The sequence below is a fragment of the Pinus tabuliformis genome, chromosome X (assembly GCF_031772625.1).
Source record: "Pinus tabuliformis cultivar Carrire ecotype Pingquan chromosome X, CPIR1, whole genome shotgun sequence".
NCBI lineage: Eukaryota > Viridiplantae > Streptophyta > Pinopsida > Pinales > Pinaceae > Pinus > Pinus tabuliformis.
The window spans coordinates 658,928,174-658,951,399 of NC_142308.1; the positions used below are offsets into that span (position 1 = coordinate 658,928,174).

The following is a 23,226-nucleotide window of genomic DNA, read 5'->3' on the forward strand; positions in this document are numbered from 1 at the left end:
CAGATCAATATCATCCTAGCATAGGGAGTACGGTAGTTACGCGATGCATCCATCGGTACTATTATGGTCCCTATCCTCATTTCTCTACTCATTGGCTAGATGAGAGGTACTTTCCATGAGTTCCAGACTGCATGGGTAGGATGTCTTAGCAGGAGAAGGATGAACCACTCATCCTGCCTACATGTTGCCACGGGGTATCATAGGGGAAGGCTGAACCACTCACCCTGTACACAACAAACCACTAGGGGAACGCTGAGCCATTCACCCTATGGTTGCTCATCACTCCAAGAAGTACCCCAAGCCCCCCGGAGCTCCCAGAGCTCAATGTACATATCATACATGACCCTCATAGAGGGTCTCTCCACGACTCCTAGTCGTTCTCAGAAAGTCAAGAATTTGACCTTTCCTAGGAGCTTCGTCAGAATGTCGGCGACCTGCTCATCAGTCCCAATATGATGGAGCCTTATTGCTCCTCGTTGTACAATATCTCGGATAAAGTGGTACTTGATATCAATGTGCTTGGAGCGATCATGAAATACGGGATTCTCTGATAAGCGAATCCCACTCTAGTTGTCGTAGAGGATTACAGTAGTATCCTGCGTATGTCCAAACAGCTCACTAAAGAGCTTTTGCAACTAGACAACTTCAAAAGAGGCCATACTCGCAACAATGTATTCGGCCTCAGCAGTGTTCAAAAGCATCGACTTCTGCTTCCTGCTCGTCCAGGATATTGAAGCAAAACCCAAAGAGAAACAACACCCAAAAGTGCTCTTTCGGTCCACCACACTGCCTGCCCAATCAACATCGGAATAACCATGCAACCTCACATCTCCAGCAGTGTATCTCAGTCCATGAGTGATTGTGCCTTGAAGATATCTCAGAATATTCTTGGCACCAATCCAATGTGAGTGATGAGGCTCAACCATATATTGGCTCAACGTGTTGACTGCAAAACATATATCCGGACGGGAGTTCACCAAGAACATCAGTGCTCCTATGAGTTGATGATACTCAAAAGCATTTCCCAATACAGGTCTGACAACACTACCGCATAACTTCTTGAAGTTAAGCTCCATCGGGGTAGTCACGGGCTTGTAGTCCACCATTCCAAATCTCTCCAATATCTTCACCACGTATTTTCCTTGAGATAGGAAAATTTCTCCTGGCTTTTGCCAGACCTCCAACCCTAGGAAGTAGTGCATTAGTCCTAGGTCCTTCATCTCAAATTCGGAAGCCAACTCCCTCTTACATTTGTGAATGAGAGGGTCTGCACCTGTCAGAAAGAGGTCATCAACATACAACACCAGTATGAGAGGCTTATCATCTTCAACCTTAAAGTAAAGGTTCGGATCGGCTTCACTCCTAGTGAATCCCAGCTTCATCAAATAGCTATCGATCCTCTCATACCAAGCTCGGGGTGCTTGCTTCAGCCCATAGAGAGCTTTCTTCAACCTGCATACATGAGATTCCCGATTATGAATCTTAAACCCCTTGGGTTGTTCCACATAGACTTCCTCTTTAATCGAACCATGCAAGAACGCGATCTTTACATCCATCTCATGTAGGTTCCATCCTTGCGAAGCAGCGAGGGCTATGATCGAGCGGATGGTGGTGTATCGGGCAACTGGTGCAAATATCTCATCGTAATCCACACCTTCCTTTTGAGAGAAGCCTCGAGCAACGAAGTGATCCTTGTATTTTTCAGCACTCCCATCAGCTCCATGCTTGATTTTGTAAAGCCATTTCAAGGTGACAACTGATTTGTCTTGGGGTCTGGGGACCACATCCCAGACATCATTCTTCATGATGGACTCGTATTCTTCATTCATAGCATCCTTCCATACTTGATGCTTCACGGCTTCTTCGAACGATGTAGGCTCGTTTTGAATGATGGTGCTCATAATGGTCAAGTATCTGTGATACCTAGTCGACTTCTTGCTTTCACGTAAAGTCCCTCTGGGTGCAATATGTCTCGAGGCATCTTCAAGAGTACCCCTAAGCCACGAGGGCCTCTTCCTAGAGGAGGAAGGCTCTTGCGGAGGGGGATCAGTAGGATCCAGAGGTTCTTCAACATCGGGCATCATTATATCTTCCTTTTCATCTGGTTTCCTGGTGTTGGCTTCTTTATCTTTCCTTAGAATGAGAAGATTGTCAACCTTGCTAAGAGCCATATCTTCGTCAAAGGTGACATCATGACTTATCTCGACTTCCCTTTGACCAGCCACATAGATTCTATAGCCCTTAGAATTTTCGCTATAGCCCACAAAGATTCCTTTCTTTCCAGATGCACCCAATTTGCTTCTTTTATCTTTCGGCACATGAAAATATACGGGACTTCCAAAAATTCTAAAATGAGAGACAACAAGTTTCTTACAAGTGAACATTTCTTCAGGAGTCTTGGAATCCAATGCTTTATGAGGGCATCAGTTTTGAACATATACGGCAGTATTCGCAGCTTCGGCGCATGGAAACTTCGGAAGCCTTTGATCATGGAGTATGACTCGAACGACTTCCACAATCGTACGATTCTTCCTTTTAGCCACACCATTCTGCTCATGAGTGTATGGTGTTGTGGTCTCCCTCTTAATGCCAACTTCTTTGCAAAAGTCATGGAACTCATTGGATTCATATTCGGTCCCATTATCAGTCCTTAATATCTTGATTCTCTTGTTGGTTTGCTTTTCGATCAAGGCTTTGAAGTGATGGAACCAGGGGAATACTTCATCCTTCCTTTTCAAGAAGTATATCCAAGTCTTGCGAGAATAATCATCTGTAAAAGTGAGATAATATAGATATCCTCCCAAAGAGTTTACGGGCATCATACCAGATATGTCAGAGTGGACCAACTGCAATATATCTGTAGACTTGCTATGGCTTGAGGGGAATGGTCCCCTTTTGAGCTTTCCTTCGGCACATCCCGGACATACACCTTCATGCTCTACTTTGAATTCGGGCATCCCTGTCACCATCTGTCTCACATCGGGTAGAGCTTTATAATGAGGGTGGGCAAATCTCCGGTGCCATAGTTCAGACTGTAGAGATGTGTTGCAAGACATGACCCCAACGGACTTCCTCCAACTTGATATAAAGAGTCAACCCGAAACCCAAGAGTAAAAGCATCTTTAAAATTCTTTTCCAAACACGTACCTTGGCATCGATGAATGCCACCTTGTAGCCTTTGTCTTCCGTTGTCGAAATGGACATGGTTCTTCTTCAGATCAGGTACATATAAGACTTCTTGCAAATGCTTCGTGTGACCCTGATTTAATTGAAGAGTAACATTCCCTACACCCTCTACGAGATAGGTGGCATTATCTCCAAGGATAATCTCCAAGTTTGTCTCCTTCTCTATCAAATTGGAGAGAGATTCCTTGTAACTAGTGAAGTGCCTTGAGGCACCACTATCAATAAGCCAATTGCCCAACGAGTTCGGAGGAGAGGTAGTGGAGAGGGCCAATATCAGATAATACTCATCTTGTTTATTGTTAACAACATTTGATTCATACCTAGAGTTCCTTGCTTTCTTGGAGGGTTGACCATTTCCTTGATTTCCCACATTCCTCTTTCCTTTGCCATTGAACCTGCCATTCCTTTGATTGTTGTTGGAGTTGCCCCTAGAGTGATTTTGATCATCATCATGTGATGTGTCCTTTCTATTTGGACACTCCCTCGCATAGTGGCCAAATTTATTGCAAACAAAGCATCTTCCCTTCCTTCCACCCTTCGATCCGGGCTTTCCTTTGAAATGACCTTTAGACCCAGAATTATTTCTCCTTTTGGCATGAGAGGAGAAAGCAGTGGGGTTGCCTTTGTTTGAAGGCATTTCTTGCTCCACCATCCTTGTCTCTTCTTGAATGCATCTCGACATCAATTCTTCAAACCCTGGAATTTGATCATTGTTGAGAAGAGTGGTTCTAAATATATACCATTCGAATGGGAGCCCTCCAAGGGTAGTGATAGTTAGTTCCCTGTCAGGAATGACTTCTCCAATTGATAGAAGATCATTCTTGATCTCAGTGATCCTTAAGAAGTAGGATTGAATATCCTCGTCCTTGCCCTTCTTAATATCCTTCAACTTATTTTTGAGGAACAAAACTTGATTTGCATCACTAACTTTAAACAAGCTTACCAATCTGTCGTAGATCTCCTTGGAGGTGTTCAACTCGGAAATGTAGGCCACCAAACGCTTGTCAATTGAGTCTCGGATAATCTTCTTCGCTTTGACTTCACCCTTAGTGTACTTGTTCTTTGTAGCAACCGATGCATTTGATGGAGGCTCCGAAATTTTACCCTCCACATAGTCAAACACTTCTTGCTCTTCCAATGTCAGATCAAGAGACATCTTCCATTTGTGATAGTCAGACTTCTCACAGAGCTTGTCTTCGGGCGGGAAGTGGGATGAGGAACCCATGAAGCTTTTTGACCTTTCCAATTGTCTTCGATGATTGCTCTTTCACTCTTGCTTGGGCTTTGTCTTCACCTCAGCTCTGATACCATGTTAAATTATGGTATGTTCTATGCTTAAGAGCAATTTACTTCAAATTTTCTTATTAGCCCAATATCAATTTCCAGAATAGCAATCACATCAGCATGATAGTAAAATGCAAATAGAACATAAATGTAAACAGTAGAAGACAAGCCAAGACAAGAGACACAAGATGTGGCACCAGCCAGGGACAAACCCCAATGTGGGGAAACCCTTGATCAATTCTTCTTATATTCTTCAATAATTCAGTACAGAGAGAGAGATAGTACAATTACACAAATCTGTAATTTTATGATAGCTGCAACAAAACCCTAACCAACAAAGTCAAAGCTGGTCAAACAGGTCAGAATTGACCTCAAGTCAACCTCAGTCAACTCGGCCTCCAACAACAAGAATGTACAGCCCAAAACAGTCTAAAATGATGGTCAAACTGCAGTCAACGCAGGTACAGGTCTGCGGTCAACCCTTGACAGTCAACGCTGGTCAAAGGGTGGTCAAAACAGGTCAACGTTTGCTGCCCAGAAATGCGGCTAGCCTAGGAGAGGCTGCCCAACCCAAACCGCAGTCAAACTATCCTCGTCGCTGGTCAATGCAGCGAAAACTGTCCACCTGCACCTCGATCAACCCAAGTCAACGCTGCCCTTATCATCTGCATCCTCCTTCCCACGTGTGAGAGACCTGCTCCTCCTACGCATACCCAATCAAGCTAGGAGAGAGAAGAATGAGATGATGAGATGAGTGTGTTTATGCCACAAGGTCTCCTCCTTTTATATGCCACGTTGAGGATAAGCTTGGGGTGTAAAACACTGTTTTGCTTGCTGCCCGACCTTGACAAATTGGCAAGAATACAAATAAATTCATATCTGCATGAATACATGTCGGAATCGGATGATCATTAGATCAATCCTACACCTCTCGATGAGAGGAATCCAAGAAAAATATCAGGTACCATAAATAAGGTGACTCACATGGAGTTTGGCCCTAGTTGCCAATTTGAACAAACTTCCCTTTCCTTCCTGCAAATGTTTGAGTTCTTTAACCTTCAACACTTTTGCCTTCAACTTGTCTTTTTCTATCTAGCATAGAGACCACAAGTTGTCAAATGAGGTAGCTTCCTTGTCTATGGACATTTGTTACCTTGCTTATCAGTTAGTGTATTTAAGAACAATGATGATTATCTTCTTATCATCTCTCCCAGATCTCCAATTGAGATCTTATGAAGATATCCCTTCATTCTTTGATACCTTCAATTTTGTGTAGATTAGGTCTAAGTGATATGACCTTCTTTTTTGCATTTTCAGAGAATATATCTTCTAGTATTTCATATATCTCTTTGATGTGTCCTCTCTTGCTACATAGGGACCTTTCACTGATTTCATAAGAATCCTATGAGTCCCTTTATCTTTTTCCATGCATTCAAACAATGCTTGATCTTTAGAGACTTTTCAATGACTTCTCTTTCGGGGACTATATCTATCCTCCTTTCTTATGCAACAAATTTTGATGACCCAACCAATTTATCGATGTCCTTGCAAACACGAAGTCATTTAACCAAATTTGATTATAGAATGAAAGATACTTATTTGACAAGTGAAGATGAACTCTTCTACTTTATCATTTTGATGATGGTTAAAGATGTATTAGAGCTTCCTCTTGGATGATCTTCTTTCAGATGAAAAAAGCTTTTCTTCAAAGGTTGCTCGCTTGATGAGGAGGATTTGCTGCTTCCTTGGATGATCTTCTTCTAGGGCAAGGAGATGATCCTTGCTTGTTTTTATATCCTTGAAGATGACAATTCCTTCTCGCCTTCAATATGCTTTGCGTTCTTTTGTAGTGTAGATTAGGTCTGCTTCTAGGGTTTTTGACTTTATTCAAGATGATGTGATCTTTGTTTTTGAGGTCCTTCAAACTACCTTACTTTGTAGACAACTCCATGAGGGTCTTGGTGGTCTTTTGATTATGACTATGGAGACAAAAGCTCTTGCTGTTGTAGACTGTGTCTTTGATCTAGGGTTTGATCTAGGATTTGATTCTTCAATGTAGATCTTGATCCTTTTTCTTTGATATCCTTCAACTTGCTTTGATGCCCTTCTTGAAACTTGATCCTTGAATGTCTCTTTGCTGCCCTTCCTTTGACTTCAGCACCTTAGCTCTGATACCATGTTGAAGAATCTAGGGAAAATCAAGTTAATAAGATTCTTCTTGCCATGATAACTATTTGTGAGGTATTTTTAACTTTTTCTTATTAGCACAATCTTCTCTTGTTATTATTAGAGTGTGTCTTCTTAGTTCATCAAATAGTTACCAAAACAAAAGAGACAAGAACACAAGATGTTGGCTTTCTGCTAGGGCCAAAACCTCTCACTCTTTGAGAGGAAAACCTGCACAAAATTCTTCTTATAGAGATTCCAATTGATGAATACCAAGACCATGACCCTTGACCTATTAGGCCACTCCAAGACCAAGACACCAATCCTCTTCTTTGTCACTGCTGAGATCATCATCATTACTGCTGCTAAATCAAGGTCATCACTATTGCATCATTGAGATCATTACTGCTGCAACACTGTTGCACCTTCATCAAGATCATTGCTTCACTTTCATCGAGATTAGTGTTCCTCCTTCACTGAGACCTTCACCATGACAACGAGATCTCTATACTGAGATATGAGAGTTGCACCCAGATCTTCATCTAGATCATGACCTTGTAACTACGTCCTCATCAAGATCATGACTGACGTCATGATTACCGTTATGCTGGGATCTTGACTGCGTACAGAATGAATGCCGAGACAAAGTGTGTTACTGTGGGTTCACCGAGATCCTCATCATCACAATTATGTCGAGACTATGACTATGTTCTCTCCCTGCACCGAGATCTTCATCATCACAACTATGCCGAGACAGTGACTGTGTTCTTTCCCTACACCAAGATCTTCATCATCATAACTATGCCGAGATTGTGGCTGTGTTCTTTCCCTGCACTGAGATCTTCATCATCACAACTATGCCGAGATTGTGACCACCAAGGAGGTTGACACTGTAATCATTAAGACTGTGAGGAGGCCGAAAAAAACTTCATCTCTGTGGTACCCATCGGAAGAACAAAGATCTCTAAGATTGCGAGGTCTTGAGACTGTAATTACCCATGAAGTTGCAGAGGCATCTGAGTTCTATTCTGCCCTGTAATATGGATCCTTACACACCTATATATAGTGGTTAGTCATGCATATAAGCTGACATGAGAGAGGGAACCATTGTGTCTCCTTATTTGAGCCGACATGACTTCTTTTTACATTGTTTGGAGGCCGACTTCTTCAAGAGGGATTGTGCTTGTCTTTGGAGGGCTGTTAGACATTTCTATAGACTTGTATACATTGAACATAGGCTCAAGAAGAGCTTCTTCATATGACATTGACTCTTTGACTCAATAATAAATCCTAAGGCTCTCAATGGGAGCCACTAACAAATAAACCTCTTGCTCATGAAACCCATGCAGCAAGGCATACAAAAATAATTTTATTTCTTTTATTTCATCATTTACAAAGATCATGTCATTATGAAGACCAAACCTAGTTACACTTTCTTCAACATAGTTGTCTCCCAACAACAGGCTATGGGGGGTAGACCTTGTGGAAATGAGATCATGAAGGACAAGTTGGGAACCAACGAGTTCAGGAGACACTGTTGAGTGGCCTAGCTACCTGGTTAAATTTAGCAAGATTTTAAGGATTAAATTTATATTTGAGACTAGTGCCTTATGGATTCAAAACTCTTGCTTATTGAATTAGGACCAAGTAATCGGATGGATAACTGCTGCTTGGATGCTTCACTAACTTATATGAAATGCAAATCCTAAGACTTAGGTGAGACGCAAAGATCTTGGTTATTTTTAATTAAATGCCTAATCTAAGTATGACCTTCCCCTAACTATTTTGAAGCTAGGCTCCAAGGTAGGTTGTGAGAAGGAGGCCAACAAGAAGCAAGCAAGGGCTTGATTAACGATACCTTCTGTTAGGCTCTTATCACGCGATGCCTCCGGTGCTGTAGAGACTGCGGCTTTGACCACTGCAAGGTCACCATGTTAACCACCGAAGATATGCTAAGCCCCTCAAGCTAGACGAGAAGGGTGGCCCTAGAAGTCTATCAACCAAGCTTATGCTTGGAGGTAAGTTATTAGGTGCAAAACTAGTCCTAGAATGCAATGCGAGATGAGTTATCGAGTGATTCTTGAGTTAAGATTGCTTATGCTAAGTAATTAAGATTACTCTTCGATTACGATGATAAGTGCCTATTAATGGAAATTAAGGGACAATCCTTAACCACAAGAGAATGTTAACAAGTGCCAAAATGAACGAGTGATGCCAATGATACAATTACTCAAGATAAATGATTCACCAATATACTCAAGATAACAACAACCATAAGCCAAGAGTAACAATTAAGGCACTTTTCTATTTAGAACACTTAGTCAATGATAATTAGATTATTAGATAATGTAACCAATGTTTCTTAGTAATGACAATTAGTGATGTTCCTTAAAATAAATGCCACAAGAGATGTGTTTAGCAGTCTTTTAGACAACACATGCACTAGTGCTTTTCAATGTTAATGAAAGGAACATTCACTACCTGGAAAATCAATGATATGCAAGAATGTTTGCACTTAGAAATGCTAAAAAATATCACTTTCAGATTTATGTTGATGACAGCAAGAGTATTTGTTAGAATTTCTAATTTAACCCAAGAATATGAAACCCCTTTAGGAGCATTTATTTTATTAGTTGGATGAGGTTCCGAACAGTGAGATGTAAGAGATAGAATGAGGCAGCAAAGAAATCAAGAAGCCAATGATCATATCAGTCCTCCAAATCAATGAGAAATCAAGCAATGAATAAGCTCCAAAAAATGCAAGGGGTTTGCAAAGGAGACAAAATGACTGCTGCAATTATCCTTCATACCACTGCTATATTTATTATCAGACTTTTCAGTATCAGACCTTCAACTAATTAAGATCAGTCATAGATAGCTCACTATGAATCGCTGAAATTTGCAGAGAACAAGAGACTGGACACTTGCTATGAGTCCTGAGGTTATTATGCATTGATCTTAGAATGTTTGAAGGCTGATGTATTAGATTTGCTTTTTTGATGATTAGGACTGTAACATATATATTTCAGATCTGCAATACAGATAATCAAGAGGGAACAAATGGTAAGGGGGCAAACCATTAGGCTCTATTGCCTTTGTTGATGTAAAATTTAGCTAGTGAGAAACCTCCAATATGCATGCCCACCTGTACTCACAAAAACTTCATCTTCAAGACCATATGAGACCTTTGCAAGAGAAATGAATTTACATTGCCCAGAAATCACTGTCAATCTGAAGGTAAGACTGAACTGAGGATTAGCAAGAGAGCAGAGAAGGCTAAGAGGGAAATGATGAGAAGTTGAAGCCTTAGAAGGGCAGCTGTGAGGGCTTCCAAGGCACCACAGGTCTGCGGACGAGAGAAGGAGGGCCCAGATTTGGGCTGCAGCACAAAGGAAGGCCCTGAATAGGGCTATGCTGGAGGGATCAAACCCAAAAGGAGAGACGCGAGAGAGAGGGGCCCTTAAAGGGATGCGTATGGGTAAGGCAGCAGAAAAGGGCCTTCAACAGGGGACGCTTACCTTCAGATGACTTTGATCTCTTCAAATACAAAAATAAATGGTCCAAACACAGAAAAAAACACAAATTTTACCCAAAGTTTACCTTTCTTTGGCCTGCGTTTTCTCCCTTTTGGCTGAGCGTTCAGATTCTGGCATATGGGTGTGGTAGATCTGGGCCCAAAGAAAGCATAGGAATGCCAAAACCACTTGCAGTACCTTTCCTTCGTGAAATGCTTGCCAAAATATTGAAAAAACCCTCAAAACCCCAGTTGAATGGGTAAGAAACTTCAGATTTTCAAAATAGCGCGTCCTTTCTTCAGATCTATGGGGTCTTCACTTGCAAAGGAACCTTATGTACAAGATCCTAGCAACTAAATCTTAGATCTCATCTAGACAACCCACGTTAGATTTTGTTATATACCTAGGGGGGATAATGTTATATACCTAGGGGGGATAATATGGGGGTACAAAAGGAGGTACCTAAGGGAATAATGTAATAATGGGATGGGCCATAGTAATAAATAAGGTGGTTAACCCGTATCATGTAAGGGACCACAAGTAGTTAGTAATAATGTAATGGGCCCATGGTATTAGATAGATGGTATTGAGGGAACCATGGTAATGACCCATGGTATTGTATGTATGAGGCCTATATAGAGGCTAGAGGCTCCACATTGAGGGGTGTCAAGGATTATTGTATGAACAGGCATATGGCTTGTAGAGTGTTCTCCTTCCTTAAGGAGTGAATGTATGTTGTTGCCCTACCTTAAGGGTTTGATTAATAAAGAGAAACATTTCTATCTACTTATATCTTGTTATTTTTGGTATATTTCTATTATCTTATATTTTCAGATCAGATCTATAACAAGTGGTATCAGAGCACTTTCTTTGATCAATAAAGTGAATCATTTCTATCTATTCAGATATTATCATTTCTTGGGTTTATTTGCATTGTCTTATATTTTCAGATCAGATCTATAACATTTTACAAGATATGTACAAAAGAAGTCAGATCTATACAAGGGTTAGAAATTTAAATTATTTACAAAATTTTACTTTACAATATACACAATGATTTATGGCTCTTATAAGCAAATCTATTCATTTAATGCATAATAGATAAAAATAGATGAGTGAAATAATTTAAATGGGTGAGTAATGGCCAAGATCTTTGCAAAACCAATTGTTAGATAAGCCTTGAAATTTAACAAAGTGGGCTCTTAAGCTTTCTTGTCTTGGGAGTGGGTTGGTCCAATTGAAGACTTCCCTCACGCCCAAGATCTAGATCCCTGGAGTCTCTGCACACTTAAGATCAAGTTATTGGATTAATAGGGGCTAGATGGACATCATAACCCTCAAGATCTAAAGATACATGCTAGATCAATCAAGTTAGAATGCTTCTTTAAACCCAGTAACTAATGCAAGATACCCGTGCAAATAGTTAATTCAATCAAATGGCTAAAAAAATAATAACTTATAAAATATTATTCAATAGAGCATTAAGAACACAATAAAAAAATTTACCACAAGAAGTAGAAGAGGAACACCACCATATGAATAAACCCCAAAGTCTTTTGCTTTATTGATAAAAAAAAATATTACAACCAGCGGAGCTTGACTTGGAGCTTCTTTTTTACAAATTTTTTCCTGTCACTTGAGAAGCAAATGGCTTCTAATTTATAGATAAATCCTCCAAGTGGAAAATAACGGCTAGTTGGCTTGATCCCCATCAAAATAATCTCGACCATTGATAGATATTTGATCATTTTTTAATCTCCACCGTCGAAAATCTTTATTTTTGAGGAATTTTCGAATTTCTCATTTAACCAATTTTTTATTAGTTCAAAATTAATTATTTTAAGCTAATTTTTTCAAAAAATTGACTTTGACTTAACCACCAAGGCCTAAAGGTCCAATTTTTCTTGAAATTTCCAATATTCCTTTGGTGGGGAATCTTCAGAAATTAATTTCTTTGATACCCACGAATTTTTCCACCTGGAGAATTTGATTTCTCTAGGATTTTTATTTTGACTCTAATTAATTAAAATTTTGGCTTAGGATTTTCTTTTTTTTTGTCAGAATTGACACTTGAGGGGATTAAATAATTTTTTCACCCTCTAATATTTTAGCCATGGTGTCTAAGTATGAGGGACCATGCATAAAATATTTTTTACATAAGATAATTACATTTCAACCCTCAAAGGGGGAACACCCATTCATTATAGATCCTTAATTTATTACCCAATTCTACGACTCAATATGATCTAGTAGATCAAGTGATTTGTAATAAAATAATTTAGCTAATTAGCTTAAATTATTCCCAAATCACTTTTACAAAAGACTTGACTAAAACACTAGGACTCACCTAAGACCTTGACGATAAATTCCACTCTAGCTTTGGGGTGAGGCTGGAAGGAGAAAACTCTGCCGACCATCCGTGTTTAGAAACACAGATGAATCAGTGAGACAAAAAACCTCCTAAGATGAAATTCGTCGCCAAAATAATAGGCTTACCTAGGTTGTTACATACATATATGGTCTTACTAGCATCATTTACATTAAAATTTTGCAGAATGGGTTTACAACTCTGATAAACTAACGACTGATGATGATGAATCCAAGATATCTGACTGCTCGAACATGATGGAATCCTTTGCAAAAATGTGTACTGCTATAGGATAGTTGACATAGAGTGGTCAACAAGGCTGAATTGTACTTTGGAGGTTTCTGGGACTTTCTAGACTCAAAATAATTTTTTTTGCAAAGTACATCTTGGCCAGAAGGGTCTTATAATCATGATGTTGACTCTCTTTACTCATGACAATAAACCTTGACCCAACAAACCCTAGAAGCATGAAGAACATGCTTTTACCTAGAAGACCATCAATAAGAAGCATGAAACCCCTGCTTTAAAATAATTTTTTCTTTCTTTCTTCTTTTGTTTGTTACATAAGATATACATGTTAAAATGAGTAGAATAACAATTATGAAGACTGAAACTAGTTACATTTCCAACACACACAAGACAAATAATTTGGCCTCAACAGATTTGATCTTAATTCTTTCTACAGATTCATTCTACCTCTCTGCCATAGGTACGAACTTTCCGCCTCAAACTTGGCCGAATTGATGTGCCTCAAACTTGGTTGAATTGTTGTGAATCAAGGAGGACGAAATGGGGTGTATATATATAGAGTCAAGGAGAGGCTAAATGGGTGCCTCTAGAAGCAGGGCTGACTTAATTTCATGAAGGGGCCGACTTGTCATTGTAGGAGGGCTGACTAGGTCGTTTTGGAACCATAATTCAAATTTAAAAATTAAATTCTTTTCTTTTAAAGCAAGCATGAAGAACATGCTTTACAAAACAAATCAATGGTCAAAAATAATAATTATGAAGATCGGCCATAGCTACAAAAATTCAACAACCCACCCAGCCGCCCTCCCCCCAAAAAAATCTCTCTCCTTATCCAACCCATAACGAGCATTACTTTAGCTGAAACCTTAAGGGAATCCACCACCTAGTCATATAATTTTATGCTAATTTCATGATTATTGTTCTTTAAGATTTGTAATTTATTATTGCTGGACTGTTATTACATGTATATCATTTATGCTTGATTTATGTAATAATATCTCACTATTGTATGGTAAAAGATACTTATTCTCTAACTTGAAGAGTGATTTTATAGTGCTGATTTATATTTCTGCTGTACCTAAAATCTATTTCAGATTTCAGCATTAATTAGTTAGCTTCTAACCCTCTCTATATATAGTGGTGGTTGATGCCCTAGCTTCATGTTGAATTTTTTGACGACATCTAGTCATTTGATTGGCACTAGTCTATTTAACAACATATTGAGTTGTGAGTTGTTTGAAGTGAATTGTATTGTGCATACAATGGGATACTTTACAAGTTCATTTCCATAAATTGGGATACCCCTAATGGCTTCAAGGAGCTGGCCTAAAGTGAAGGGGAGATTGTACTAACGTGGCAGTGGTTCATTTTCCAAGTGTGCTTATCTTGGTGGCATTACAATTGGGACTTTTATAAGGGCACTAATTTTGACGGTAATAGTGAGTAGTTCAATCATAGTTTTTTCTGGTAGTTAAGTAGATCAATGGCTACATTCTCCATTTCTATATAGGTTGTGTCTTCCAATACCCCTTCATTAGACGAGTAGTTCAGTAGTACCACTCTCCCGATAGGTGTGCGGTTTGGTGAGGATATGTCTTCCTGCCCTCCTCCATTTGGTGAGTAGGTTCATAACAGTTTTCTCCAACATATGAGTAATTTGGTGGCAACATATTCCAACTTATTGGGTCCATTTTTATATTGAGTTGGGTCATCACAAACCCAATTTCCCTTCTTCTAGCTATGGATGACTTTACTCTGAGTTGGATAGGTTCGCCCACTTTTCTGTATTGTATTTATGGCTCTTTTCAATGCTTCCTTATTAGATAGTACTACGTTTCACTATATGATGAATAGTTCGGTGCTGGATTTTCCTCGGGAGTTGAGTAGTTCCATGACAATTGCTGGGTATTCACATACAAATCCATGCTTGTATTTGTGTTAGGTTTTCTTGTACCCACTTTTTATATTCTCAGCTATGGATGTATCTCTATCAAGCTAGATATGACCACCCCTTTTTGTTAGTTATGTAGCTCGAACAGTGGTTCTAATCTCAAGTGGTGTTAATGAGGCTAGGAACACGAGGATTAATTATCCCCAAGTCGAGTTTATTTTTTCTAAGTGAAAATGTCTTGATTAGATTATTAACCAGTTTTAATTATTTTTCTAAGTCTAACTTAGGGAAATGGGTTAATTAATTAGTATTAATTAAGACAAGTCGATTTCTCTCTATTGACTTCTAGAAAAGTGACTTGATGGGGTCAAGATGATCTTAGCCATCGATTGTGAGTAGATTGTGGCCATTGATTCGTCAAAAAGAGATTATAAGAGGAAATCAATGGGGCTCTTGGAGATACAATTCGAGTGAGCAAGGGCACAATCATAGCGTGGAAGACATCGATAGTAGGGTTCTACAGTGATTGAGAACAATTTGCTAGAGAGAATTTCTTCACAGTGATTTCCAGTTTCTCAGTGACAAAGGGAGATCGAATTATTTTGCAGAGGTCGTGTTTCTATAGGTGGTGCGAATTGACAAGGAGAGGCCGATTTGCTAGAGTGAAGGCCGAGTTGCCGGAAGGGAGAGCGAATTTTCTAGGAGGTCGATTTGTATGAGGAAAGGACAAGTTTGCCAGAGAAATCGATTTTCTAGTGGAGGCCAAATTATTCTACCAGAGATTGTGAGTTGCCAATGAATTCTCCAAGCAACACATGTGGGTCGATTTTGGGTTGTACAAGAGGGTCAAATTGATTCAGAGGGGTCAAATAGCTTCCAAGAAGTGAAGAAGTTGCTTGCAAAAATCAAAGTTGCTTGAAGAAGTGAAGAAGTTGCTTGTAGTTGTGTTTTATTCAGTATTTGCAGTAAATAATGTCTTGATTAGATTATTAACCAGTTTTAGTTATTTTTCTAAGTCTAACTTAGGGAAATGGGTTAATTAATCAGTATTAATTGAGGCAAGTCGATTTTTCTCTATTGACTTCTAGAAAAGTGACTTGATGGGGTCAAGATGATCTTAGCCATCGATTGTGAGTAGATCATGGCCATTGATTCGTCAAGAAGAGATTATAAGAGGAAATAAATGGGGCTCCTGGAGATACAATTCGAGTGAGCAAGGGCACAGTGATAGCGTGGAAGACACTGGTAGTAGGGTTCCACAATGATTGAGAACAATTTGCCAGAGAGAATTTCTTCACAGTGATTTCCAGTTTCTTAGTGACAGAGGGAGATCAAATTATTTTGTAGAGGTTGTGTTTCTATAGGTGGTCCGAATTGATAAGGAGATGCTGATTTGCTAGAGTGAAGGCCGAGTTGTCGGAAGGGAGAGCGGATTTTCTAGGAGGTCGATTTGTAGGAGGAAAGGACAAGTTTGCCAGAGAAATCGATTTTCTAGTGGAGGCCAAATTATTCTACCAGAGATCGTGAGTTGCTAGTGAATTCTCCAAGCAACACATGTGGGTCGATTTTGGGTTTTACAGGAGGGCCAAATTGATTTAGAGGGGTCAAATAGCTTCCAAGAAGTGAAGAAGTTGCTTGCAGAAGTCGATGTTGCTTGAAGAAGTGAAGAAGTTGCTTATAGTTGTGTTTTAGTCAGTATTTGCAGTAAATAATGTCTTGATTAGATTATTAACCAGTTTTAATTATTTTTCTAAGTCTAACTTAGGGAAATGGGTTAATTAATCAATATTAACTGAGACAAGTCGATTTCTCTCTATTCACTTCTAGAAAAGTGACTTGATGGGGTCAAGATGATCTTAGCCATCGAATGTGAGTAGATCGTGGCCATTGATTCGTCAACGAGAGATTATAAGAGGAAATCAGTGGAGCTCTTGGAGATACAATTTGAGTGAGCAAGGGCACAGTGATCGCGTGGAAGACACTGGTAGTAGGGTTCTACAATGATTGAGAACAATTTGCCAGAGAGAATTTCTTCACAGTGATTCCCAGTTTCTCAGTGACAGAGGGAGATCGAATTATTTTGTAGAGGTCGTGTTTCTATAGGTGGTGCGAATTGACAAGGAGATGCCGATTTGCTAGAGTGAAGGCCGAGTTACCGGAAGGGAGAGCGGATTTTCTAGGAGGTCGATTTGTAGGAGGAAAGCACAAGTTTCCCAGAGAAATCGATTTTCTAGTGGAGGCCAAATTATTCTACCAGAGATTGTGAGTTGCCAGTGAATTCTCCAAGCTGCACATGTGGGTCGATTTTGGGTTGTACAGGAGGGCCAAATTGATTCAGTGGGGTCAAATAGCTTCCACGAAGTGAAGAAGTTGCTTGCAGAAGTCGAAGTTGCTTGAAGAAGTGAAGGAGTTTCTTTTAGTTGTGTTTTATTCAGTGTTTGCAGTAAATATTTTGCTGGGAAAAATAATCTAAAAGATAGGAGAATAATAACCAGATTAATAGCAATAAAATTTTCACACTTTTGTAGTTTATCATACATTTTCACATTTCCATGCTAAGATTTGGGGGTGTGTTTTAAAGATGGTGATCTTCACATGTGGTCATTTATGGGGTGCGTGCCCTTGTTTTGTTGTGGTCATTTATGGGGTGCGTGCCCTTGTTTTGTGGGCCCATAATGCGCTCTTCAAGGAATGCCTCCCTTCTTGAAATAACACCTCACTTGAGTTGTGTATAAATACACAACTCAAGCTTTCATTTGTATTATCTAATCATATTGATTCATAGTGATTTTTAGCCTACGAGCATGATTCTTTAGCCTATGGTAATCATATCTTGTATTTCTCTTGTTCATGGGTTCATTTTCTCTTCTCTTTATGATGTGCTTATGGACAATGTTGATTTAGGGTTTGTTAGTGGTTCCATTCTATCTTTCTCTCTTTCTTACAGTCCCAATATTGATGATGGTTTATTTTCTTTCACACCAAGTATTCTCTTGAATTTCTAAAATTTCATCTTATTCGAAGCTTCTGTAAAGATGTCTACAAGTGGATCATTAGTTTTAAAGTAAACAAGTTCAACTTCTTTTTCTTAGACCTACTTTCTGATGAAGCGATGATGTATCTCAATGTGCTTGGTTCTTCTTAACTTGAATCACACTTTGGTTGCCATGATATAAAGATATTGAAGATTAAGAGCTTTGGGGGGGGGGGGGGTGTTTGGGTGATTGATATTAAGGAGGTCATAAAAATTGAAGAGTATTCTAGTTTAGGTAAAATTACAAGTGGTTCTGAGAGGGGCTAAAGATTTTAATAATATATCCCACAAGTGTATGGAAACATATATTCTGTTTTAAAGTACACAAGCTCAATCTCTTTGTTTTGGACCTACTCTTTGATGAAGTGATGGTGTATCTCATTGTTCTTGGCTCTTCTTGAATTGAAGCACAATCTGGTTGTCATGATACACAAATTGATTTTGTCAAGGATAAAGAGCTTGGGGTGGGTTGGTGGATTGCTGTTAAAAAGGTTCAAAAAAATTGAAGAATATTTTAGTTTGGGTAAATTTGTAAGTGGAGGGGCTGCAGATGTTAATAAGATAGCCCCCAAGCAAGAGGATAAGTTTCTGGCATTCACTTAGTTTCCTAAGTGGAGAGTTTTTGGATATGTTTTTTCCTGACATGGTTCCATTACAACTCATCTGCTAAGATTTTTCTATTGCATGTGTGTTTTAACTTTTCTCAAACATTGTCAAAATTTGATGTACTTTTCTAAGTTCACTTTGCCATTTTTTGTTTACAATAAGTTCACACACACATACACACATTGTGAATTGGTGAAATCGACTAGGGTGGGCTCGTACTCGCGTGACATGGGGTTGATTCCAATTGCTACCACTATAACCTTCAGGTGTACCACTGCCAGCCCCTCACATGGCACATAGTGTAGCACCCTACTTTCTTATTACAGCAACCATAGAAATAACCATAAAATTCAAAAACAGTAATGCATAGAACTGAAATCTGCACCTACCTGTACTGCTGGCTGACCTCCGGTGCTGCTGCTGAACTGGCAATTCTGAACTGCTGGCTGATTTGATCCAATTTCGGGATGGCCAATACCACCCTACCAGACAGAGCAACCTAGTTGCTCAATCCAAAGAAGCTCTCCACAGAGGCTCTCTGTCCCTCCGTGCCCAGAACTCAGATCACTCAAGACTCTGCCACTGCAAGGTTACTTCTCCTGGTTTTTGCTGATCAATCCTCAATCCTCCTCCGGTTTTTCCCTCCTTGCTCCCGGGTCAGGCTGCTGCTATAAATATCCCCCCTTGCCTGGCGGTGGCCGCCCTCCCACTTGCAGCCACCGCCTCTCAGCATTGAAGTCTCTCTGCGATATTTCTTGCAATAAATTTTCAGTAGATAGGGTAGTCTTTATGAGTTCAGATATTCTTTTTACGATCCATTATATGTGATATATATATATAGTTTGATCGATATCCATGTTGGCACGTTATTTGCATAAGATCATAACTTTAACTTATATATATTCATGACATTTCTTTAATACATGGTATAACTTTAATGATATTTCTTATAACATTTTATTTAATATATTTTATAAATATTAAATGATTTTTACTTATAACATTTATCAAGTATATGTTATAAATATTTAATGTTATATATATACTTATAACATTTCAAAATATGTTATAATCATTTAATGATATATATATCTTTTTTAAATTATATTTGTAAAGTCTAACTATATATCATAAAATTTAATATATATATATAGATATATTCATATAGTATAAAGTTTAACATTTTTATTAATGGGTCAATTAGATGGGTTGTTACACATAGGGCTAGTCAGGGGTTTGAACCAGCGGTGTCACAAGGAGTGCCTTAACAGTGCTCTCTGTCATCAACTGATCTACACCCTGAGGGCAGAATAAGTTCACATATTACTTGGCTGATAATCTGGCTTTTTTAATGAAATAAATCTTTAGACACAGTTTTATACAATAATATTTTTGTAATTTTGTGCTTGTATGAATATTTATGCATGCTACTTTTGCTTCCTTGTTATAGTTAGCCATTGTCATCTACATTGTCAAGGTTTGGAATGTAAAAGGCTATGTTGGATGGAGTGCTCAACATACATTTTGCAGGTTTGATGTGGTTACAATTTCTATAATATTGCAGGAATACCTGCCTATCTTGTTGGTGGCTGTGTCAGGGACCTCCTTTTAAAGAAAACACCTAAAGACTTTGATGTTATCACGAAGGCTGGGCCTCAGCAGGTTTCTGAAGTTTTCAAGAGCAGTTTGCATATTTCATATTTACCACATTATTCTAATATGTTTGTAAAGTGGATGTTTGTCTGCCATGCAGATTAGGTATTTTTTTCCAAAATGTTACATAGTTGGCAAACGGTTTCCTATTTGCCATGTTTACATTGGAAGCTCTATTGTGGAGGTTTGTCACTGCAGAAATTTTTATGATTCAATTAGTCTTGTCATCATTATGCATATAGTATTGCAATGTTTTATTTTTAATAATTTTTTGGAAACCTACATTGAAAAAAGGTGCTACCTTGCGAGAACTATTCCATATTTTGATTGACCCCTTCTAACAATTGATTATCTTCCAAGAACACGCTGAGAGCCTTTAGTATCAGAATCTTAATATATGCATTTAAAATTGCAAGTTCTGGTGTTCTAGGTGGCAAGCTTTGGAACATCTGAAAAAGTTCCAACTAGTAGGTGTTTATCTTTTCCACGGAAGCCTGCTTCTTGTGATGGTCTTGACTATGTTCTGTGGAAGGATTGCATGATGAGGGACTTCACTATTAATGGGTAGTTAACATCATTCTTAACATTTCAGGATATTGTTTTATGTGTGTTCACTGTTTATTAGATTAATTTGAAAGACCCACATTCATGTAAAATAGGAAGCATAAACAGGAATATTGTATAGAGAGTTCATTCTTTCTTTTGGAAATAGAGCAGAAGTTTTAATGTATTTGTTAAGTGCTTATGGAATATTTTATTGGGCTCAGTTTGCTGGTTGTTTCATGGAACTTTGGTGTACAGTTTGATCTATGACCCATTTGCAAATCGGGTTTATGACTATATTGGTGGAATGAAAGACTTAAAAATGGCTGAGGTGAGCGGGCATTGCTATTCATTCCATAGTTGATGCTGTTTATTCCCCCTCTGTAATGCATGGCAGAGTTTTATTTGTTAAAGACCAGGCAGGTTAAAGAACAAATACCTTTTCCCATATTTATGCTTTTATTTGTTACCATCCGATACCCTGTGACTGTGGTTACTGATCTTGAGTATTACACCACTTGTCTTAAGGGGTCATTTTATCATATCTGCTGTTTGAAGACTACCTGCAATCTTGATATGTTATGCTTTATGAAGCTGTCTTATCTGATTTTTTATTACTAATTGCATCTTGCAAATAGGTGCGAACAATTACTCCTGCTCATGCTTCATTTGAGGGAGATTGTGGTAGGTTGATTTCAATCTGAAATATCAGTTTTGATTGGAAATTAAAAGCGTACTTGTGATCTAAAACTCATAGAAATAATTTTTGGTCATCAGTCAATGTTTGAATGAGCATTAATAACTTATTTCTGTCTTCAGCTCAGATTTTACGGGCATTTAGAGTTGCTGGTCGTCTTCGCTTTCAGTTTACTAGAGATACAGCTTGTGCTATACGAGATCTTGCTCATTCTATAGTGACACTTGACAGGGTACTAATTGAAACTGTGCTGATATTGATACCTCTCTTTGATACCTTCATTTATTTTGTATGCTTTATACTGGACGTGTTCATTTTCTGTTATATTTACAAGATTTGCGTGATATTTACCAATAGCAAAGGTTGATGATGGAGATGAACTACATACTTGCATATGGAGCTGCAGAAGCCTCTCTCCTTTTGCTGACAAGATATAAAGTTCTAGATATTTTACTCCCGTTTCAGGTTACTATACCGTTGCTGGATTGAATATTCTTTTTCCTCTTTAGAATTGTCTCTGAACTTAATCATGAAGTTTTTCTGTGTTGCCCTTTGCAGGCAGCATATTTTTCTTCTCAAGGTTCAAAAACACGTGATGAAAGATGTGGTACACAGTCAAATATGCTTTTGGTAAGTGCTGCCTCGCATTTGTCTTTTTTATCATTGTTTTAGTAATTAAATTGGAGAAAATGACCTTTTTTTTGTTCTTATGTGATGTATTAGAATTTATCATCCCATGGACATGGAGCATAGTACTAGGCCATGATGAACTCTGTGAACAAAAACTCTAAAACTTGAAGTTATAATCTGACTAGCTGCAAAGCAATCCCAATCGTCCTCATGTTTTTGGCCTTCTTTATGCATGCCTCAGCACTCATAGATTCTCGGGTATCAAGCAGGGAAAATATGTCAAACATTATCTACTTGCATTTTATTCTTTGATAAGAACATCATTGGTTTTATATTAATCTGATTTCGTTTAGGGATGGAAAGAACACATGCTTGTCGATTTGTGAATAGACTAGTTATATCCCAGTTTTGAACAGGGGAAGAATTGCCAGTGCCTCTTCTGCTAGGATTTGTTTTTTCAAATTCCGGAGGTTCCTTTTTCCTGAAAGGATTTAGATATCCACCTAGCAATCATTGAAGACTAATGGTATTCATTGTTTTAACTTTTGACAATGGCTATTGCAAATTTGCAAGCCTGTAATGAAGTACTTAAATTCTGGCTTTGCTGGTGGAAGAGCTAATACATAGCAGGTAGTTGACATCTTAAAATAATCTTTGTTATTTTTGACGAATCCTGCACTTGTTTAGTCAGAGTTTGTTTGACTGCTCTGCCAAAAAATAAAGGCAACCTTTAAAATTTGGTGTGGGGTTTGGATTTGGGGTTGTGTGGTTATTGAACAGTTTGAACTTTTGAATAGTCCCCTGAAGCTTGAGGTTATTTAGCTAGTATATTTCTTGTGATTACAGATGGTCCCAATGACCAAAATTTTGTACTTCAGATATTACTTATTGAGTGATCCAAGCTTTGCTTGCACATTCCAAATGTGAGTGGGCTATGTTTATGTTCCTGAAGATGTGTGGATTTCCTGTTATCCAGATCCACCATATGACATACTTAGGTATTGTTACCCACCAAAAGTGGCTAACACACAGGAGAAATTTTTTCTCTTTCTTTGTCAGCCAGCAACCCCATGATGGCCCGCAGATAGCTTTGCATCAAAGCTCTCCACCTATGCTCTGGTCAGTCTTCTCTCTCATCTGGCATGTTGCTTAAGGAAGGTGGGTCATCTATCGGAAGGTACACTAACCATTTTTGAAATCATGTGCTTTCATTTATTGTATTGGGGCGTACTAATATGGATCACATGGCACACTGGATGATTGATCACTCTTGTTTGTACCCTTGTTCTGATGCTTCATCTGGGAGGTTATCACCTGCCCCTAGTCCAGTTTGACCTTCTTCAGGAGGGGCACTAATAGGAGGCATTGATTGAAGTAGTGTGCCCAAGGTACTCCATACTTGAC

At 38.7% G+C, this 23,226-nt stretch overlaps 1 protein-coding gene across 5 annotated transcripts in view; it reads left to right on the forward strand.

The window, feature by feature from the left end:
- Nucleotides 1-23,226, forward strand: part of LOC149141688 (uncharacterized) — a 312,782-nt gene that overhangs the window by 83,969 nt on the left and 205,587 nt on the right. For all 5 annotated transcript variants that reach the window (XM_089447689.1, XM_089447688.1, XM_089447687.1 and 2 more), the window contains 8 exons: nt 19,864-19,961; nt 20,053-20,136; nt 20,383-20,516; nt 20,754-20,826; nt 21,134-21,179; nt 21,315-21,424; nt 21,550-21,657; nt 21,751-21,822. In XM_089447689.1, coding sequence (XP_089303815.1) covers nt 19,864-19,961; nt 20,053-20,136; nt 20,383-20,516; nt 20,754-20,826; nt 21,134-21,179; nt 21,315-21,424; nt 21,550-21,657; nt 21,751-21,822 — 725 coding nt within the window. The remainder of the gene's footprint in view (nt 1-19,863; nt 19,962-20,052; nt 20,137-20,382; nt 20,517-20,753; nt 20,827-21,133; nt 21,180-21,314; nt 21,425-21,549; nt 21,658-21,750; nt 21,823-23,226) is intronic.